The sequence below is a fragment of the Argopecten irradians genome, chromosome 11, assembly GCF_041381155.1.
Source record: "Argopecten irradians isolate NY chromosome 11, Ai_NY, whole genome shotgun sequence".
NCBI classification, from domain to species: domain Eukaryota; kingdom Metazoa; phylum Mollusca; class Bivalvia; order Pectinida; family Pectinidae; genus Argopecten; species Argopecten irradians.
The window spans coordinates 7,061,401-7,084,140 of record NC_091144.1 but is presented as its reverse complement, the minus strand read 5'-3'; the positions used below and the strand labels follow the sequence as shown (position 1 = coordinate 7,084,140).

Genomic DNA, 22,740 nt, shown 5'->3' with positions numbered 1-22,740 from the left:
TAACGGTAGATATATTTCCATGTAGAGTACTGTCAACAGGTACTGTAACGGTAGATATATTTCCATGTAGAGTACTGTCAACAGGTACTGTAACGGTAGATATATATATTTCCATGTAGAGTACTGTCAACAGGTACTGTAACGGTAGATATATTTCCATGTAGAGTACTGTCAACAGGTACTGTAACGGTAGATATATTTCCGTGTAGAGTACTGTCAACAGGTACTGTAACGGTAGATATATTTCCATGTAGAGTACTGTCAACAGGTACTGTAACGGTAGATATATTTCCATGTAGAGCACTGTCAACAGATACTGTAACGGTAGATATTTTTCCATGTAGAGTACTGTCAACAGGTGCTGTAACGGTAGATATATTTCCATGTAGAGTACTGTCAACAGGTACTGTAACGGTAGATATATTTCCATGTAGAGTCTGTCAACAGGTACTGTAACGGTAGATATATATTTCCATGTAGAGTACTGTCAACAGGTACTGTAACGGTAGATATATATATTTCCATGTAGAGTACTGTCAACAGGTACTGTAACGGTAGATATATTTCCATGTAGAGTACTGTCAACAGGTACTGTAACGGTAGATATATTTCCATGTAGAGTACTGTCAACAGGTACTGTAACGGTAGATATATTTCCATGTAGAGTACTGTCAACAGGTACTGTAACGGTAGATATATTTCCATGTAGAGCACTGTCAACAGATACTGTAACGGTAGATATTTTTCCATGTAGAGTACTGTCAACAGGTGCTGTAACGGTAGATATATTTCCATGTAGAGTACTGTCAACAGGTGCTGTAACGGTAGATATATTTCCATGTAGAGTACTGTCAACAGGTACTGTAACGGTAGATATATTTCCATGTAGAGTACTGTAACGGTAGATATATTTCCATGTACAACAGGTACTGTAACGGTAGATATATTTCCATGTAGAGTACTGTCAACAGTATATATTTCCATGTAGAGTACTGTAACGGTAGATATATTTCCATGTAGAGTACTGTCAACAGGTACTGTAACGGTAGATATATTTCCATGTAGAGTACTGTCAACAGGTACTGTAACGGTAGATATATTTCCATGTAGAGCACTGTCAACAGGTACTGTAACGGTAGATATATATATTTCCATGTAGAGTACTGTCAACAGGTACTGTAACGGTAGATATATTTCCATGTAGAGTACTGTCAACAGGTGCTGTAACGGTACCATGATTTACTACCAACTTATAAAAGCGCTTTATATATTGTAGTGTTGCAACATCGGTCAATTCAGCAGTTTTCTTTGAAAATCTCGACATTAAAACGTACAGAGTAAAGACGTAACGTCAGTTATCTCATCCAAAATGTTTTATTCTACAGAGCATTCGTATTTTCCATCATTTGCGTTTGCAAAACAGGGGTTTGTTGTACATCTGTTGGGCTCAGTACCGTTATAGAAAACAAATAGCAAATATCTCTTACATACTAAATGCTGCATTAATTTACATGCATATTTCAACGCATACTCTGGTACGAAAAATGTTAAGACAAGAACATCCATCAGTTGGCGTTCTATTTTAGCGAACGCGTCGTTCAGAGTTACATGTTATCTCAGCTTCGTTGAATGGCTTTCCAATGGCTAACTAGACTTGATTGAACACATGTTTCATTCGCGAAGCTACAAAGGCACTACCTTATCAGTGTTACAAACACAATGATATACCATTCCTCGATAGAGTCTACACAGACTATGTCATGGCACACTCGAATGACGAAGAGAAGGCATTGGTCATGATGCATGTATGACCGTGTATCCCGAGTTGCTATTTCAGTCACCAACATAGTTTTGAGATTCATTCGGTAGTCTTTTGGTGCTACTGGTACTGCACGGTTCAATGAGGGCTTCTGTAAGGTCATCTGAACTAGCGGGACTAGACTTCTTCGAGAACAAATGGATATCAAAAGAACAATAAATAGCTACAAACACGTATAGAGCTGTGATTGTGATGTTAGGCAGGAGGTCCTTGTACGTAGTTTCCATCACCATGCTACACACTATATAGAACGGACGCGCCAGTAACAGGGCGAACATGTAATACAGTAGTGTCACAGCTAACACGGGATTCATGCGCGAGCACATGCGACAGAGGAAAGGCTCACTACCGTCCTGACAAGCCGGCAAGCACTGCAGCTCGGAAAACTTCATTGCTGCAAGAAAAACAAACAAAAAAAAACATGATCACAGGGCGACACATATTGGCATTTGTTAATGTACCTCAACAATCAGAACTAATGTAACTTATTAGAACATGCTATCAAATGAAATAGAGAGTAGATTGCAATTAGTTAGTGGATGTTATGTGTCTTTTGTTCAATCGTCCTAATTCAGGTACTAAGATCTCACCCCGTGATAAATGCGAAGACGATTGACTATCAACCTACCTTGTTCAGCCGTCTTTGCCTTCTGGGAGTAATAGAGGATCAAATATAAACAGACAAACGGGATGTATATGGTACCATACTCTAAGAATGTGAAGAGGCCATCCGAGTACGGGTCTCGTTCACACACAGTCACGTAAAGGAATTCACTCTTTAGCTGTAGGGTCGGGAGATGCTCTGTACTGTCGGTCGATCCTGATGATTTGAGTTTTATTGCCAATGACACAACAGCTGCACAATACACTAGTGCGATATACCGGACTAGTTTGGACCTCTGAGTGTTGAATGTTTTCCTCAAAACTGACATAACAATCACCAGCAGTGAAATAACTATGGCAACAAGACATGCAAAATAGAAGTCTGCACAGCCCTCGTTTGTAAGGTCAGTAGGCGATGAGTGTTTCGCTGTTTGCAGTATGTATATAGCGTACAATTCGTGGAGGATGCCACACAGTAGGAAGATGACGATGGTGATGCTGTTCTTACATCCGACCCTAATCACCCGTCCTATACCGACAATCCCCACGCCCAGAGTGAACACTATTATAACGAACTGCCACACGCTGAACGCTACCACCACGGATCCAGCGAGTGGGCTGGGACCTGCGTCAGAGTTGTGTATCTCAGTACTCATACTGGTTACTGGGAATGTCTGAATTGTCGATGATCGTCACATTATCTGAAACAAACACTTTCTTATTACAAAATGACATCTAAGTTATAAGGCTTTCATCATAAAAAACTCTTCATTATGTCCTACAGGAAGATCACAGGCCATATTGGATCCTGCGTGATCTTACAATGGATACGATCTTATATACAGTATCGGCATATAGTTAGTAAATAGGAACATATCAACCCTCGGAAACAGATTGGCTCTTTCAATCATCGGAAAGAGTTTTGCTGTTCTTAACCCCCGGAAAGAATTTGCCTGTTCTCAACCCTCAGAAAAAGTTTGGATGTTCCCAACCCTCGGAAAGAATTTTGCTGTTCTCAACCCTCGGAAAGAGTTTTGCTTTTTCTCAACCCTCGGAAAGAGTTTTGCTTTTTCTCAACCATCGGAAAGAGTTTGGCTTTCTAAAACCTCGGAAAGAGTTTTGGTGTTCTCAACCCTCGGAAAGAGTTTTGCTGTTTTCAACCTTAGGACAGAGTTTGAGAGTTTGGCTGTTTAAAGTTGTATGGTCTATAACTTTCGCTCTTTTTATCATAGTGAAAACTGTTTTAGTGTTGTTCACATTTTTCAACGTCTGTCTGAGGTTTTAACTTTCCAATTTTACCACTTTGTATAAAGTTGCAACACTGGAAGTATTTTAATTACAAAAAGTAAAAAATCTTTTTAACGTGTACACGTGAAAAATAGGCTCGAAATATGCCGAATCATTCCGAACTCTTCCGAACATCGTCGCGACAATATCGAAGTAACACGAAAGTTGTGAAACCAAGAGAAAATGTCAACAATTTTTCATAAACAAAACATGTGATCAACCTCAGCAGACTGGATCTACAAAGAAAATAATGCTCATACATTACAATATTTGATACACACAATATAATTATTTGACGGCAATGTGTGATATAGATGTCTCAAATATTCACTCTGTGACGTGCAGGTCGTGTCGACGTAATTTAGGTGATACGATTCGGAATTCCGACAAAACACGAAGGTACTTAATATGGCGGTGATTGAAGGCGCTTTATTCAAAACCAAGAATATATTATCCCTAGATTTCGGCTCTCGTATAGGCCGACATCTGCTTTTGGGTAGCTAAGTCATCAAGTTACATGTCCATGTTCAAATATCAAATGTTTAAGCGACATATTGTCACAATGAAATTTGCAGGAAATATAACTTTAACACGAGATATCCCTTTCTACTACAGGCATATTGCGTACTGCTAAAAGCACATCACAGACTTTGTCCAGTATTGTCAAACTTTGATGGGGTTTTAACATGCTTTCGCCCTAGATGTAAAGACATCACGTAATCGTTTAGTGTAGAGAGTTTGTGAGTTAAGATTCTCAAATCACACTGGATGTATGCTTTCCATAGCAACTACATGATTTGCCATAGGAGTAAAGTATCGTTTTTTCGTGCTTTATAGCTATCAATTCAACAGAGGAAAACACCAGTTTTCAAGTATTATAGAAAGATATCTATGGGTATGTGCAATAGGAATGAATATACCGACCTGGACAGATCTAGACCCATTGAGATTCCACTCTCCTCTAACCATGAACATAGGTTTCTAGTTCTAATAAAAATTTAAAAGCAAGTTATCTATACAGATGCTTACAATAGTATGAAATACAGAGACAATGCCAACACGACATGATACTACCATGAAGTCACAGTACAATTGCGTCACGAAAATTCTCCTACCTTGATAAGACGTCAATATTAATCGCTTGTTAGGTAAAACTGTGTAATAAGGAAACTTTATCAACCATCTCCATGATAAGACCAGATATCTCTATCCTAGGAGTAAATATTCTAAGCACGGTCAAACTCGCCAAATCTTGTGGTGTTTGACAATTTAAGAAAGTGTACTACTTTTATGTCCTATACCGAATTAACACCAGTTTTCTATCCTCATCAGTACTGTCGAAACCTTGGTCAATATGGTTAGAGATTTCTTATTAGGATTCTTGCTGACTAACAGTAAATATGTGTTTACGTACCAAAAGTATCTTGTTATTGTGTTATTGTAACTCTAGAGACATACAAATGTATGATGTGTTTACATGGACATTTAAAACCTGTAACTGCTTACCTCACAGAAACCCTGTATGGCATATCCTAATCTCGGAGAACATCTTTATGTTACATGAAGGTGACACATACGTCCCATACATAGTATACCTATGTTTAGGGTTATCCAGTCTAGCAAAACGAAGTATTATAATGTTTTTTTTATTTACATGGACGTTTGTGTGTGTACTTGTAGGAGACATCTCCAGGTCAGAAAGTTACATATTGTACATCCCCGACTCCATTGTCAGTATAAGAGTTATTACTAATACAAAGTCCATTATAGTATACCTTTACTTACTTTGAATAAAGTCATACATACCTTGACTGCCATAAACAGCGTATGTGTCGATTGTAAACATGTGGCCGTCACTGCGAGCCGGAGATATTTATTGATTGTAGATTTAACGTTAACATACCTGCTTAGGTCGATCCACTGTCGTGTTCCATAGCCAGTGTCGGGCTGATCAATATCATAAACGGGTAGTTGTATATCTGTGACACATATGCAGTTATTCTAAATAAAGGTATTCATACAATTGTGTGTAGGGGCGTGTGTTGTCATACAGTCAATAACTGGCTACAGTTACGCTCCATATCCCAGGAGTATAGTCTGGGCATGCCTCGGGTGTAGAGATCGGGTGATTACACATGTATGTAAATTATGTACACAAAATGAGATAGGTATATAATATATGAAAATATAGTCGCTATCAAGTTTCGTCATTTCGGAAAAACAGTCCTCCTTAGATGGACACCTTTTCTGCCAAGTGGGCATGTGTTTATTATTTCATATAATATGACCACAGTCAGCAGCACTAACAGGCCACATGGCGTTCGCGTAATATAATTCATTTTTAATGAACTGTCTTCGTACTCAGTTTTGTGGTTCGGGCCAACTGCTACGTATATACATGTACATTACTTTGCATATATCTATACATGTATCAAATATGTGTTGATATCAACACAGCTGTAAAGGCATTTTAACGAAAGAATATCTTTTGAAACATTGAATATTGAAATTGATTCACAAACCATTTGATAAGTACATAAATATGTCAAGTTTCACTTAACCCACATATCGTTGTATTTTATGAAGTGATTGACACTTGTTGAAATGTATTTATGTTAACGTTGTTTTAAGAAAAATTGACGTACACCATGCAGCGTGTAATTCAACGAGGCAAATTCTGTTAATAACCATGAAGCAAAATATGACATAAACATATTGTTCTTCTTTAATTTCCTTATGATGCATATAACAAGAAATATTGACAAATTCCACGACATTGTTAAGCATTTTGATTGATACCGTTGAAATTCCAAATCGTTGATCCATACGATTAAGTAGGTATAACATGTATGATGTACCCATACCCGAGCCAAAGTCACGTACGTTAATCAAATGCAATAAATAACCACTGAGGAGTTGGTGAATTTATATTTAGACAACAACATGCACGTAAACATAACGTAAACACACTACTGTAAGAGTGGTTTGAGTAGTTCTAGACAAACAAATTACTACACTCGCAAGGACCAGGGTTCGGCATACGAGACGTCCCATCACAATGTGTAATGGCGGACAGAAAGCGAGTTAGAACATTTCACATACATTTCACTACAGCGGGCTTTCCTGGCATACCCCAGTAAAACCAACTTACCTTATTTCCATTAGAACGGGTTGGTTTCCGATATATATGCAAATTTCAATGTACTCTTTGACTGAATTGTCCCTTTAAGAACTAACTTCAATCTGATATTTATACATACATTGTATATAAGTATGCACATATGATAACACACAATAACAAGTTTTTTTGTGTTTTTTTTCGCAACCACAAAGACGCATTTCCTCTTTCTTATTTCGCGATAAAACGGAGTTTGTGTTTGTTTTAAGATGATTTATTAAGAGTTCACAGAAGTTGCTTTTACCTTCTCGATCGATAAGAAATTCCTAGGATTGACTTTTCTGTTGCTAATAAATGGGCCCAGTTAATTGTCGTCTGTGTTTGCTCTTAAACAGGTTTTCTGTTATTGTGTCATCCTTTGACTGTCTCCAAGTCGATTTCACTGATCCCAGTGATCCGCATCCCTCCATTTATTCTAGAAGTTGGGTAACACGTGCTTTGCCTGATCTAAAACCATACTGGTATTCTGAGAAGAGGTTTCTCGTACATTTTTAAATCCATTACGAGTTTGCAAACGATTTGATGGAACCAATGTCGAACGGATAGGCCTGTGCTTGTTTGTGTCCTTTCTGGAACTTCTGTGTAACAGCATCTTTCCATGTTTCCATGTTGGTACATGTAATTACTAGAGATTTCTTGAAGAATTTCGGGCTGTGTTTTGCTTAATTCAACAGCTGTTTCACTGATGAATTTAAATGTAGATTATCTGGCCCAGGTGATTTGTTGGGATTTATCTGTTTATCTTCAGCCACATTATATGATGGTATTGATTTCTTTGTGTTGTTGTCGTCTTTGCGGAAAGGGTGGACTTTTGGCTGATGCACAATCACAAATACGCCCGCGACGACATTGTTTGCAGCGTAAGCAGCTTCTTACGATTATTGTAGGCTTACCGTCGGGGTTGTTTATTTCAGTTATTGTTGATCGTTGACTGGTTTTCGACCTGACATATCACCAGAAGAGTTTTGAGATTGCTTTTAAGTTTTCGCCTCGAGATCTTTGTTAAAAGGGTATTTAGATTTTCTGCAGTGGAGATACCGGTTATAAAGTCGTTATTTTTGTTCATTACTAACAGCTGGTGTCGAAAATTCAAACGCGGATTGACCGAGATGTTTTTAATCCGTCTGAGCAAATCGATACAAAATCTGTAACCATTTCTGCTCTAATCAGAAATATTGCTGCGTTTTTCTCTGTCGAATTAAACATTTTACTGTACCAGTGACTATATACCTCATTATGATACGGATTAAAAATTTATTTGACTACACCAGTAATTATACCTCGTTTTTAAGTATATCTCATTTAAGTCACTTCAATAACTAATGTAACAGTCCTAAAACTACAAAGAAATAATGGCATCTTCCACTTCAAGTGAACAATGTATTATATTAATCGTCAAATATTTAGTCAAGGAAATTATTTACCCACTTATGTGTAGTTCTCCGAAACTTTCAGGAACGAAGGAATTAACTTACAACAATATTGCAAGATTTTTAAAACTCAACACAAAGATACATAAATAGGATCGCATTTGCAATTATATACATTAGCAGATAGTAGAATGAAAACACACTATAAGCAAAACATAGATAAGCAGTAAGCACTAAAATTAGATAACAGAATATAGGTTTTTACATGTGGCCCATTGTTATAACACCCCACAACCATATGTACAGCTGATTCTCCCAGGTGTGCAATATTCTTCGAAATGACTCTAGAATTCATTCAACAGACTGTTTCAAACATGCAGTATTAAAACTGATTTATTACCATATGAGATTGTATTTACTCTTGTTTTTTTGATAGTCCAGTAAAATACGAAAAAAATAGGCCTAGCCCTAAATAATTACAACAGAATTTGAGTTCTGTTTTTTGGGTTGGATGTCCTTAGTATTTTTTAACTAGAAGAAAGTCTGCAAAAGTCATATGTTCAGAAAGACGTTACTCAACACATAAAAAAATAAGAATATAAAGAATGTCACATGTTTGACCAATTTTGAATTGTATAACTGCTTTCTTTACAATACTTGAAATCGGGTGTAGACTGTAGGGTAGGAAAAACGTTAGGTTACTATCAATAAATAAGTTGAAAGAGCATGTACAATAATTTTAATCTGTTGAAGAAAAAACTAAGGATGCAAACGGCTCAAAACCTTCTGAATTTCACCATTAAAACTGCTAGAATATGGAATAGTATTCCTGAAGATTTTATATCAGCTAAAAATATAAACACTTTCAAGAACAGATTAGGCGAAATAGGGAAACCCCAGATATTTATTACAATTATATATAAAGCAGTCATAACTGGAAATGAATTTTAAAGGGACAATTCAGTCTTAGAGTACATTAAAAATTGCACGTATAACGGAAACAAACCAGTTCTAATGGAAATTAGATTAGTTAGTTTTACTGTGATATGCAAGAAAAGCCCACGGTAGCCAAATGTATGTAAAATGTTCAATCGCCATTACACAGAATAGCCTTGTATGCCGAACTCTGACCCTTGCCTGTGAAGTAAAGAATTTTTTGTCTAGAACTACTCAAATCGCTCTTACAGTTGTGTTAACATTATTAGATGTATTTTCTTGTCTAAAAATAATTCCATCAACTTCTCAGTGGTTTGTATTGCATTTGTTTAACGTGCGTGAATTTGACTCGGGTATGGGTACAGCGTACATGTTGTACCTGTTTTATCGTATTGACCAACGATTTTTAGAATTTCAATGGTTTTAATCAAAATACTTACCAATGTTGTGGAATTTGTCACTATTTTATGTCATATGTTTCATAACAAATGTAGAACAATACATTTATGTCATATTTTGCGTCATGGTTATGTAACGAATTAGCCTCACTGAATTGTCCCTTTAAAGGGGATAAAAACCGGTCAAAGGGACATGGAAAATGAGATAATAGGCCAGAAACATTTACATCCTATTTAAACACAAATCAGTTTGATATTTGTTTACATTTTGTCTCTAAATTAATAGTATAATAAATCAAGGATTTATAAGTAATACGTCCTTGAATAAATGAAACCAATCTTCCCATCCTTTTGACGACAGATTTTTTTCATTGAGTTAATCTTCCTTGGGTTGTGTAAATCTCATGTGCGTGGTCGAACATAACGTCAATTTTCACGAATAAGTCATAGTTTACACGTGAACTTTCCCAGAGGGTTAAATTTTGATATCGAAACTGGGTATAGAACCCAACACAAAAGTAGCATATTTAAAATTTGTTTTTATCACCATTTAATACAATATATATGTAATTACTAATACGAGTCTGGTGAAGGGGGAACTTGACTTTTTCTGTACTGGAAGCAACTATAGATAGCTATACATGTAACTAGCTAGGATAAGGATATCCGCAGCGCTTTTTATACATTCCATCTCATCATATAATAGTAAAGATAAGCTGCACTAGACCTTTGCACATGACGTCGCGTTAACAGTAGATTTATGTCACGACACCAATGCATTGACGTCACAACGACGGTGACTATCATTCAGAAAATGCCATCTTGTTTGTATTGCTGTGGTAATAATGGGTAAATCAAAAAGAATCAATCAATACTTTTTATATATTTGGCGAGCTTTAACAACGTACAATAGTGTATACATGTAGTCTTACACAGAATATACATGTAACTGTTACATGTACTTACATTAGAATGTGCGTGACCTCATGAATTACCAATACATCATTTTGACGTATTTTAACAACGGTCCTGTAATGATGGTGTGATGAAAAAGCTGGAAAACAACATGAATTTCTCTAGGAAACACTGGAGAATGATAATGAGACATCCCTGTCCACTTTGACTGACCCATGAACTTTGGTCATTATTTTGATATATGATTGCCGAATTTAAAGAAGATCAATTTTACACACTCGACACCTAAAACTGAAAAAAATACTTTGGCCTAAGTTAAAATTTACCTTTCCATTTGTGAAATATGCGGCAACCAACTTTCATCAAAATCCAAAGGATGACTTCGGTAACATGATTCGATGTATTTTAGTTCCTGATTTGTGTTTCACATTACCGACGAGTCAGGTCCAAATCATCGTTGTTTAATTCAGTGTTAAAACAATGCTGTCGAGGTTGACCAAAAACCCAATATAGGACAAACCTAACATTAGCGCTCTCAGTACTTTGATTAAATATGCCGTACTCTCGATCACTTAGACGCTTGTATCCTGTGAGTTGCTTAACACTAAATTCAAACATTTTGATGGTGGGGGCTAAACCATGTAGCCCGCCCCGAGCCCGAGCTTTAAAACCCGAGCCCGAGCTTTGGTTATTTTTGTTTTTCTACACAACGACAGCACATATTAAAACGATTTTTGACACAACATTTCTTTATGTTATGTTTTATCTTTCTATGTAAGTTATATTTCATGAAATTAATTTGAATTTCATAAATCGACCTTTATCACTTTTCAAGGGGCTAAACCATGTAGCCCGCAATGGAGCGTGACATTTTACAATTTTTCCAAATTATCAAAATATTAAGCCTTTATGACAATAATTGCCGTTACCCAAACACCAAGTTAACCTAGCTGGTCATAAAGGTCTAAATCTAAACATATATATCCAATTATTTTATAACAAATTCTGCCTTTTTTTGTAACTGCGTTTGTTTACCCGAGCCGAGCCCGAGCTAAGAACAGACAACTCTCCGACCCGAGCTTTTTTAATGACTGTACATGTAAAATGCACACGTTATTATTACAATATTGTATAATGTAATTAATGTAATAGCAGTTTATATGTTATATTAATATTTGAATTTTAATTAAATGACATTAAGTACAAAACTTGACTAAATTCAAATGAAAATTAATTAGATAATTAACTTTGTCCGTGTATGAAATAAACATCAGTTATTCATGATATTGTTTATTTGTAATTTCAATATAATGTTGCTTATTTATTTGGAAGATATTCTAAAATTATTGAGGTTTGATAGTGAAAGCGAAATTGCTGATTTTCGGATGAATAATGGTAAAAGTACAATTAGTTTTCAGAAAAAGAATAATATTTCAATGGATAAGAAACTTTGTGGAAATACAATGTGTTATGTTCAGGACATTTTAAAGAAGCAATTTTCTAATATCAATGGCATGCAGGCAGGATACGGGTTATGCTCTGGACAATGTTACAGGCATTTTTACCTTATGTACAGCAACAGACAAACGGGGTCAACTGTGGGGTTTTTGCAATCGCTAATTTAGTAGAGTTTCGTTTCAATGGTTTTTAAAGGTTATGAAGAGTTAAAATTCGACATAGATTGTATGAGACCGCATCTATGGATTTAATTAAATTTCCAAAGATGAAGTTGAATAGAAAACACTTTAATATATTGACTGTTTGTAGAACTGCGTCACCGTCGCAGAGCTCGGAAACATTCTTACTTGAAGAATGGCTAAATGTTCTACATGTACTAGAAAAAGCTCGGGCTCGGCTCGGGTAAACAGTGAGATCGGCGAGACAGGTCAACGAGGTTACAAAAAAGCAGAATTCGTTATGAAATAATTTGATATTGATGTTGAAATTTATACCTTTATGACCAGCTATGTTTACTTGTTGTTTGGATTAAAACAATTCTTCACAAAAAAGCGTAGATTTAAAATAATTTGGGAAAATCGTAAAATGTCACGCTCCATTGCGGGCTACATGGTTTAGCCCCCTGAAAAGTGATCAAGGTCGATTTATGAAATTCACATCAATTGCATGAAATATGAATTATATGTATAGATAAAAATTACCTCAAAGATTCTTTGTGCCAAAACTTGTTTTAATACGTGCTATTTTGGAGGAGAAAAACGAAAATAACCAAAGCTCGGGCTCGGGGCGGGCTACATGGGTTCGGGGCGGGCTACATGGTTTAGCCCCCACCCATTTTGATCCATTGTTTACTTTCGTTTTCTGACGCATGCGTAAGACAAGGTCTACGTTTGGCTTTCAGACGTAGATATCTACAATGAAGCTATATTTCTACACCACGATGTAGACAACATGCTTGCACGTTGGTAAGTTAAAATGTAATGGTTTCATTTTCCGAATGTCTGTAGTTGCTGTCGAATACATGTGGTTCATGATGGTGTTGTTTGTCACTTATAACCGTTAGCTAAGTTAACAGTTACTCACACAACTGTTCCTTCACGACCACTGGTATTTTGGTTTACCCTTAGTTTTTCAGTGCCATGACTGCACTGTAATTCATGTATATTGCCTACAATGTTGACAGTACATTATGCAATGTATATTGTAGTTTTTCGCTTATCACATTTACATGTACACATGTTCATTTACTTGTGTACACATAAATGGGTTGGTACAAAGTTGATAATGATTGTATTGTATCTGTATAAAAGTTTGCATATTACAGAATATCATATGGATATATTAATATGAATTTAAGGCAATGCCTCAGAAGAGCGCAGCTACTTATAAAAAATGTAAATATAGTTAGGATTATAACATCAGAATAAGATTAAAATTGTTTTAATTTGTAATCCGATCATTGATTTTTAGTAAATGCTATTCTTCAATATTTGTGTCTAGCAGTCGTCATATACAGGCCAGAAATAAACATTAAACTGGTAAAGTTCAATTTCCTTTCGATCTTGTTTCTCTCCAATGCGGAAAACTTGGCAACATGCCATGTATCAAAAAAGCGCGGGAATATGTGATCTTTGGCACCAAGCTTCCTGACGTCACGGCTGACGGTGCGCTTGACAGTACTCATTTTGACCTGTACATTTATTGTGTCGTTCTTATCCTTGTGTAGTTATCTAAAACTACTTACAGTAATTTCAAAGTATGTCCTGGTGATACGTTTTGCCTACAGAGAAAATTTCAAATCTCGTCATGCTGATAACGACAATTAAAACATGGCGGCCTGCATGGAGGCGCGAGACTTTTCCCGCGGGACACGATTTCAAAGTCCAAGGGGTACTGGAATGTATTGAAATCTATATGCTCACACACGTTTTATGGTTAGTAGAGCTTCGCTCTACGCGGCCTTTGGCCGCGCAGAGAGCTGCGCTCTTATAATTACAGAGTTTCCCTTTAGTTCAGTCAGTAGACTTGCGGACCAGTAAGTCCGGGGTTGCGGGTTCTAGCCCTGCTGGCGGCACACTACTCTCGTCCTACTATCCATCAGGCTGCTCTGTGCTTATTAGCCAGGAATGGTAACGCGCTGCGGTTTCCATGGTGATTCTCTGATTGGTCAATTTACATATCTGCTTTCGTTAGCATCACTTGGGATATGTGTAAAACCTCTTTATAGATCTTAATGTAAAGAATGGTTATTGTATTTGGATGATAGATAAACAAACGTAAATTAGGTTTTAAGTTTTGAAATTATTTCATTCTAACAAAGCTTAGTATGTTTGTAGGAACAATGTTGATGATGTTACTTTCTGTTAATGAAAGTAGTTGTCTCCATGGTGACATATTGTGCAAAAATGATGCATACTACAGAGTAGGATTCCCTACTCAAGATGGTTACTCGCTACCGGTCCTCAGTGAAGCATACATAATGTTATGACTTTAGCTCCAAAACTGCTGAAGCAATTTCAATGAAATTTTGCACAAACCTTCTAAGGCATAAGGCTAATCAAAATTGTGAATTATTTGGCCCCAAAAAGGATAAAATATGTGGTTATACAGAGTTTGCACACAGGATTTCTTTCATATTACCCTGCTGAAGTTAAAAATTAGTGACATCAATGCTTAATTTATATTCCAATTTTTAGTATACTTCATGCAAGGCTTCAATCTCAAATTTTTTTCCTCAGAAATCAAAGAAGCGCATCTGTAAGGACTAGGGAGCAGTTTACAAGAACAACAAAGATGTTGAAACAATTGACAGCTGTGAACACCTGAGATTTGAATCTTAACATTACTGACACCTTATATAATTACAAGGCAGGATGGATCTAGAGGCCACCTCTACTGGTGTAGATTTCAGTAACAACTTTAGTGGGGTGCCAAACACTCCCCCAGTACTCAACAACAATGACCAACAGCAACCTATCTTTTCTATCGGCGTCAATACACCTCAGAGACCAACTTCAGCAGAGAATGACAAACCATCTGGGCCCTCCTCAATTAACATACAAGATGTTGGTAAGATGTCGAAATATGATGTTTAAATTTGTGTCTCTGGTACAAAAGCTAAAACTTATAAATAGTAATTCATTAAAATTTTATATAAGATCTTTAAAACTTATAAATAGTAATTCATTAAAAAATTTTATTACATAATTTGTTTACACCAATATATATATATGAGGAAATATTATATTTTCAACTATCATCCCAACCGTTAAATAAAACCTTGTCATATTGCACAGTTAGAAGTTATATTGCACGCTGTCATGGAAACGTTATATTGCACGGTTCGAAATGTTATATTGCACGGCTTTAGGAACACCTTGGTGTCGTTGTCTAGTTTTGTAGAAAACTTCCAAGGAATTGCGCGTAACAGTGAGTTACGTTATTATGACGTCACAAAGGTTCAGGCTCAATTTCGCGCTAACGTTATAGATCTAGAATCAAGCACGTCATGTAGACGTTTATCGAGTAGAGGACGAACACGGCAAATGTGTTGAATTAAAAGGCTGCATGTAGGTCTAATAATGTGAAAGAAGACAATAAGACATATCCAAACCAGAGTTACAACCTGACGTACGCTCGTGTGCTATACATCAATCTTCAATAGGATTTGAAGCTTCTCCGTACGTTACAGTGTTGATATTTTGTTAAGTGATTGTCGTATTCGCTTAACAATATACAACTGAAAAATTGGTGATTATGTAATAAAACAAATATCCCATGAGTAACTGTGCTCTAGTTCATAATATTTACCCCTCGGTGGTGGTAATCAACAAATATTATATTGCACTCGGCCTTCGGCCTCGTGCAATATAACATTTGTTGATTACCACCACCTTGGGTTAAATATTATGAACTAGAGCACAGTAACCCATGAAATATTTGTATAATATAAGATCTTTAAATATGCTCCACCGCCGACAGAGCAAAAATGATATTCATCATTTGAACAATAATTGGTGTTTAATTGTGTATATATATGTCTATTTAACACAAAAAATAGTATAAAATAATTTATTTTGCCTTTGGTGCATGCGCAATCAGTTCTTAATTCCATATAGGATATAGTGCCACGGAATTTTGTGGGATGCAATTAATTATTTTTCATATTTTTGTAAATTAGTACCAGGGTAGCTCAAACTTTTCAAAGGTGGTAATGGTGTAAAGTAATTAACTTTTGTAACTGAAGAAAAATACTAAATTGTCTGCTCCTGTTTTTGATAGTGAAAAAATACCATTTGTCGGCGGTGGAGCACCTTTTAATTGCATATACAGTGTATCATCCATATAAAAGATTGCCAATGATTTGACATTACATTATCAAGTATCCTCATTTATTAAATCAAATTTAACATAATTTTATTAGTACATGTATGATATGACTTTTTTACCAAAAGCTTGATCAAAATGTGGTGGTCAGACTTCACTGTTATATGTATAATTGATGCAAGCTAATTTTGTCACATTTACATCTAGATTTGTTAGGATTGAAGCTTGATTTTATTGTATACAAATTAAATAAATGTCTAAGTTCCATATAAGGCTGGTGTACTTCCTATAAAGGAAAGTTGTAATTAGAACTTTACATATCATACAATTTGTGTTTTGAATTTTACAGGGGGAGCACATCTTACAGTGGAAAAGAAAGCAGGCATGACCAGGTCAGCGTCATCTCCGTCACTATCACGATACCTCAGTCTGATACCAGGGTCAAAGGTCATTGGTGAGGTTGACGTACAGATCAATGTACCTGGCTACACAGGGAAATCTTCTGATGATGGCAGCAGTGTCGATCCTCCGCCCAAAATACATAAGGCAGGTAGTGCAGTGTCAGTGCTTACTCCTGAACCCGTGACAAAACATATCAGGAAAGAAATGCAGTTGTTATATCACAGAGGGGAAGTGAACAAATATGGGACAATATTCAGAAAACCGGGCCTGGATCACAAGGCCGCTCCTCCTAAAACAACAGGGCCTGTCCAAACACCATTACCGCCATTCCAAGAGGAAGGAGGGACACCTGATAAAACTATTGGGCAAAAATTTAAAAAGTGGATAACAACAACACCTGTACAACAATCTGACCGAGAACAAAATGCCATCTTCCCTACTTCTTTTTAAATTCATTTTAAAACATGGATACTATATAATTATAAGTTGATATCCAGCCCGACACTGCCCATAACGTTACCTTTGCTTTATACATGACCTGAAGGCTAGAGGAGTTAAAGAAACAAAACTACATGTTTAGACTTTCTATTTTTCTAGTTAGACAAATCTACACCGAGCCTATATGTACTAGTACATGTAGTATTATTACTATCAAACTTTAGGGATCAGAATACACAACTGCTACTGCCACACACAGTCTTATCTATGTCCATTAGATTTGACTTATATGTGCAGAGTCCTTATTTAAATATTCCTCTACAAAACACTGTCACAAATGAACTTTTGTATCTGAAGAAAATAGAGAAAAAAATACCATTTGTCGGCAGTAGAGCAATCAACTTAAGATTTTGAAGAATTCATTTTTTAAGTCTGGACATTTTTGTTGTTGGATAATTAATGATATCAGAAACATACACAGTCTTTAAGCTAATTCATGTCAATCATACCAAAATCTGGGTTTATTTGAAATTGACCTGAATTTTAGGTATAGAATTGAAATGAAGATTTTGTTAAGGTCAATTTGACCTTAAAGGCACCCAAAGTTTTTTTCACAAGAACTTTACCTCATTTTCAGGTCATGTCAGGTTAAGCTACTGTCAATAGATAAAACTGTAGGTAATTATAATTATTCACTTACAGGTAATGGTCTTTTTACTTTTTAGAACATCCAAGTGCTTTGTTGTTTAAAAATCTTTATGTTATTTGATGTACAGAACTTCTGTATGGTAAAGTGTTATTGTACGTATTGTTTAGTTTTGTACATATTTGTATGGTATTTATTGATTTAGGCGTGAATCATTTATTCATTATGTACCATTAGTTGGTATTTGTATAGAAGAATTAGATGTAATTCATCTGTGTAAAAACATACCTTTACACATTTTGATTTTATTTTGATGTCATACAAGTTCCAATGAATCCAATGAAATGTAATTATTCTGACAATTATGTAATGACACATCAATTTACTTCTGTCTCACCAACATATATCTGGGTATAAAGAAGCTCAGATCTTGTTATTAACATTTGATAAATATAATGTTAAATATTTATCTAAACGTTAATTGTTGATTCAACAGATTCTATCAAAGGTTCCTGGTACCTGTAATTCCATATAATTTTCCCCCAAAAAATAAATTTCAGCCTTTTTCATAATTTTTCATTTTCATCTCTGTTAAATAAAGAACCCTCATCATCAGAATCATGTAGTTTTGCGCCACACCTCCCCTGAAATTTTTGTCGTTTGAAATTTAAAAACTATCCATTTCACAAAATATTCACCATTGCTTAGGTAATATATCTTTAGATGAACTATCGTCAACCACTTCTTCCATTTAATAAACAAAGATAGTAGTGGAATTATATGTATTTTATACAATTATAATCTGTTTTCTGCAATTTTAATACATTCATGCATTTCAATGTAGAGTTAAATACATTTTTGTTTATGTTTGACCTCGTTATTACATCATTAATGCTTTTTGATTCTCATGGGAAATCAATGAGAGTGCCTTCTGAAAATACTACGTGTTGCTAAGCGTTGTGCACAAATCTCATTCATAAATCACACTTTATCATTGATCTCTAGATCTTTCAGGGTACAAATCACATGCAATTAAGGCTACAAGGGGAATAACTCGCACAGGGGATTTTTATCTCGTCCATATACTGGTAATTCAGTCGACAGTCATTGAAATGAAACAATATATAGTAGAATTACTCTTTTACATTAAGTGGGTACCGTATTCGATCCAATAAGCGCCCATGTCCCTATAAGCGCCCCTCCCCTTTTTAAGGCATCAATTTCAATTACCCAGGCATAAATAAGGACCAAAACTACATAAAACGGTATTAATTTGCAACAATTTTGACTTATTAGCACCTTTTCATTTTTATCAATTTTTTAAGCGCCCCGGGTTGACTACGGTATGTATAGAATATGAATGACACGTAATAAAACTTATACTAATGAATTGCACACTTATAACTTTATTGATATTTGATGTTACCAGAAAGGATTCATTATGAATTAGACCTTACATGTATCTGTTTTCTGATTTTAGCTCACTTGGCCCATAGGTCCGGTGACAAACCAGAAAAGCGATACAGGCTCTGTGGGCCTCTTGTTGACAATAAGCACATGTATGCATATACTATGTTTTTCCCAAGTTTGACATATTGTTCAATGATTTGTTTAACTTGAAGACAGAACAGATTTAGCCATTCAGTGATTGTATCATAATCTCCTATTTTATAAGAAAAGTGTGACCAGCAGAACATGATATTAATAATTACTAGATCTGTATTTTACTTTTCTCATTTAAATCTTCTAGTCATTAAATTAAATTGTATTTAATTATACTTGTTACTATAACTGTGAAACTACGGGTTTTGTATATCTTTTTTGGTCTGGTTTTAAGATGATCGGATGCACCAGAAGGATTTTGTTTAATACCAAGTATATTTTCCATTATAAAGTCTGTGAAAGTAAGTTATAAGAGGACCAGTATTCTGATTATCACTATAAAGTATGTATTAATTTAATGGTGGCAATACACCTGCCTGTTAACAAATGTCTTTGTATACTATATAACAAAAAATATTCATAAGTTCTTTTTATGTGGCTTAATTGGAGCTTAAACACATTTTTGTTGATTGACATATTTGTGGTTAGTCAATGGAACAATAATAAGAGACATATATATATATATGTATATGTATATGAAAAACAATTTGTTTATATTGTATTGTGGTTTCACTATTAGTACCAACAAAAACAAAAAAACAGATGATTTCTACACGACAACAATTTTATATTGTACAGTATGTGAAATGAATTGGATAGTTCTCGTTTGTACTGAAACAATGTATTCTTGATTAATGATCATTGTCAATTTTTTACAATTTAATGGTTCCAGTTGGAAATTTACCTGAAATCGAATGAAGTGTTATTTACTTACAGTCACATGTAATTATATACACTCTAATCTGACCAAGCTTTATTCTTACATTGTATGTTTGCTGCAGATATTTATTGTATACACAAGTTTTCTGTATATGTGGATCTGTATCTATCCGTACTGCTACCATCATTTCCGGAATAAATTTTTAACTTAATAAAAAGCCTTGCGTGTTTGATAATTCACCGTCGGCCTGATTATCTGGGTATCTTACCACTACTTGACGGCATCAGGTACTTAACAAGGAATCTCGATAAGAAGCTGTATATCAAAGAGCCAATGTTCTTGTATCAAAATAATTTTAGCTTCAGCTTTAACAATCAGCCAAGTGGTTACCAATTCCTTACAGCGTAAACATAAACATTATAACAGTATTTTTAGCTCACCATCATCAGACGGTGGGGTATTCAATTTGCCTTTCGTCCTACATTTTGTAGGTCCGTCCTTCTGTCCGTCCGTCCGTTAACTATTGTTATCGCTATATCTCAGGAAGTGCCAAAGGTATCGTTCCAAAATTTCACATGTAGGTTCCCCTAGGGCCCTATTTATGCATATTGGTTTTTGGGACCGATCAGTCAATATGATGTCCGCCAGGCAGCCATCTTAGATTTTGATAGTTAAATATTATTATTGCAATTTCTCAGAAAGTACTTGAGGGATCATTCTCAAATTTCATATGTTGGTTCCCCTTGAGGCTTAGTTGTGCATATTATATTTTGGGACCAATCGGTCATCAAGATGGCCACCAGGCAGTCATCTTGGATTTTGATAGTTTTAAGTTTCTTACTGCTATTTTTCAGAAAGTACTGGAGGGATTATTCTCAAATTTCATATGTAGGTTCTCCTAGGACCCTGGTTGTGCAAATTGCATTTTTGGACCAATTGGTCAACAAGACGGCCCCCAGGCAGCCATCTTTGATTAAGATAGTTAAAAGTTTGTTAACACTATTTCTCAGGAAGTCGTGAAGGGATCGTCCTCAAATTTCATATGTGGTTTCCCCTAGGGCCCTTCTTTTGGCATTGCATATTACATTTTGAGACCAATCAGTCAACAAGATGGCTCCCCAGGCAGTCATCTTGGATTTTGATGGCTACAGTCTGTTATCGGAACTCAAAAACCAAGATGGCTGCCTGGTGGCCATCTTGTCGATCGATTGGTCCCAAAATGCAATATGCATAACTAGGGCCCAAGGGGAACCTATACATATAAAGTTCGAGAATGATCCCTTTAGTACTTTTTGAGAAATAGCGATAAGAAACTTTAACTATCACAGTATTCCAGTCTTCAGGCCCGTCCACAAACAAAGAAGAATTTTGTAGGTGTATCATACTTCTGTATGAGCAGAAACATAAATGTATATATGTTTCTGGTATGAGTGTAAGGCAGTTGAGATTGCTGAATGGTTAAAATGGGTCTATGTGATATCCTCTTAACGCCGATTCAGTGATGACACTGAGACTATTTGAGTTGAGACAGGTTTGGCTCCACAACTGTGTGGTTCTGTGGGTTGTTCGCCATGCGACACTGGACTGGTGATTCTGCTGGACCCTTTAGATGTATTGGTGTTTAGGCGAGGTCGTGCACATTTGAGAAGACACTATAGCGAGTTCATCATGCTGAATATTACGACGTAGATTGACAGAGATTCTTTGGACATTGAGGTACCAGATCCATAGACATTTTCCACAGGACTGTTTAAGTTAGTGTCAACAGATATATATATATATGCTCTTGGTACAAATTATCGCCATAATGAAACTCATACCTTTGTTTGTTTGTTTGAGTTTTACGGCCCATCGACAACTAAGGTCATTTAGGGCCAAACTACAAGTCATGCATTAATATCAGTATAAAAGTTCAGGGTAAGAAAAAGCAAGTAAGGACTAAAACACAGATTGTAAACGTTTATTTGATAAAAGAGTTTTGCATGGGATAAAATAAATTTGGCTAAAACACATGAGAAAACTCATGCACAATGTTGATGAAACGATGAAATGTTGAGTTGATACGATGTATGATGAGAAAACGTTCATATTTTGCTTAAAATACCGATCTCTTTGAGATAATTGAAAATACGATTATGTCTCACGGCATGAAACAAAGTGTACATGTCGGAGACATCGTAGTATTTATCTCGTATGTGTTTAAAATCAATACAATGCAATAAAATATGCTCCACTGTGAGAGGAGAATCACATGCATAGCATGTAGGAGGATCATCCCCTCTTAATACACAGGAATGTGTAAAATATATGTGTCCAGTTTGGAGCTGGGAGAGAACAACTTCCTCTCTGCGGTCTCTCCGACTGGACAGTTTAGGATTAAGTGTAGGTTGAATTTTAAACAGTTTATTGTTTGTTTCGGTAGACCACCTTTGTTGCCAATGGTGTTTGATGGCTGACTGAATTGAAGGTTTGATGTCGGTGTATGGTAGTTTCAAATCTGTTTGTGCTAGGCGAAGAGCAGTCTTAGCTGCTTTATCAGCCTGTTCATTCCCCTTTATACCCACATGACTGGGAATCCAGAGATAAGTAATTTGAGTTTTAGAAGATAATCGAAATGTTCGGATTAAAAGATTTTGGATTA

At 35.7% G+C, this 22,740-nt stretch overlaps 2 protein-coding genes across 7 annotated transcripts; one reads left to right on the top strand and one right to left on the bottom strand.

Annotated features, from left to right (window-relative positions):
• Positions 1-1,355: 1,355 nt before the first annotated feature.
• Positions 1,356-11,112, bottom strand: LOC138334663 (uncharacterized). Of its 6 annotated transcripts, none has more exons than XM_069283303.1 (3): positions 10,833-11,112; positions 2,448-3,123; positions 1,356-2,213 (listed from the first exon to the last, which is right to left on the bottom strand). In XM_069283303.1, exons 2-3 carry the CDS (start codon positions 3,076-3,078, stop codon positions 1,834-1,836), a joined length of 1,011 nt encoding a protein of 336 aa, XP_069139404.1. In that variant the 5' UTR covers positions 3,079-3,123; positions 10,833-11,112; the 3' UTR covers positions 1,356-1,833. The 6 variants fall into 6 exon arrangements, with proteins under 6 accessions (XP_069139404.1, XP_069139408.1, XP_069139406.1 ...); XM_069283307.1 differs by lacking the exon at positions 10,833-11,112 and adding an exon at positions 7,132-7,457; XM_069283305.1 differs by lacking the exon at positions 10,833-11,112 and adding an exon at positions 6,861-7,009.
• A 1,693-nt stretch (positions 11,113-12,805) lies between these two features.
• LOC138334662 (uncharacterized) lies at positions 12,806-20,321 on the top strand. The gene is made up of 3 exons (XM_069283300.1): positions 12,806-12,929; positions 14,703-15,033; positions 16,640-20,321. Exons 2-3 carry the CDS (start codon positions 14,838-14,840, stop codon positions 17,140-17,142), a joined length of 699 nt encoding a protein of 232 aa, XP_069139401.1. The 5' UTR covers positions 12,806-12,929; positions 14,703-14,837; the 3' UTR covers positions 17,143-20,321.
• The last annotated feature ends 2,419 nt before the right edge of the window (positions 20,322-22,740 follow it).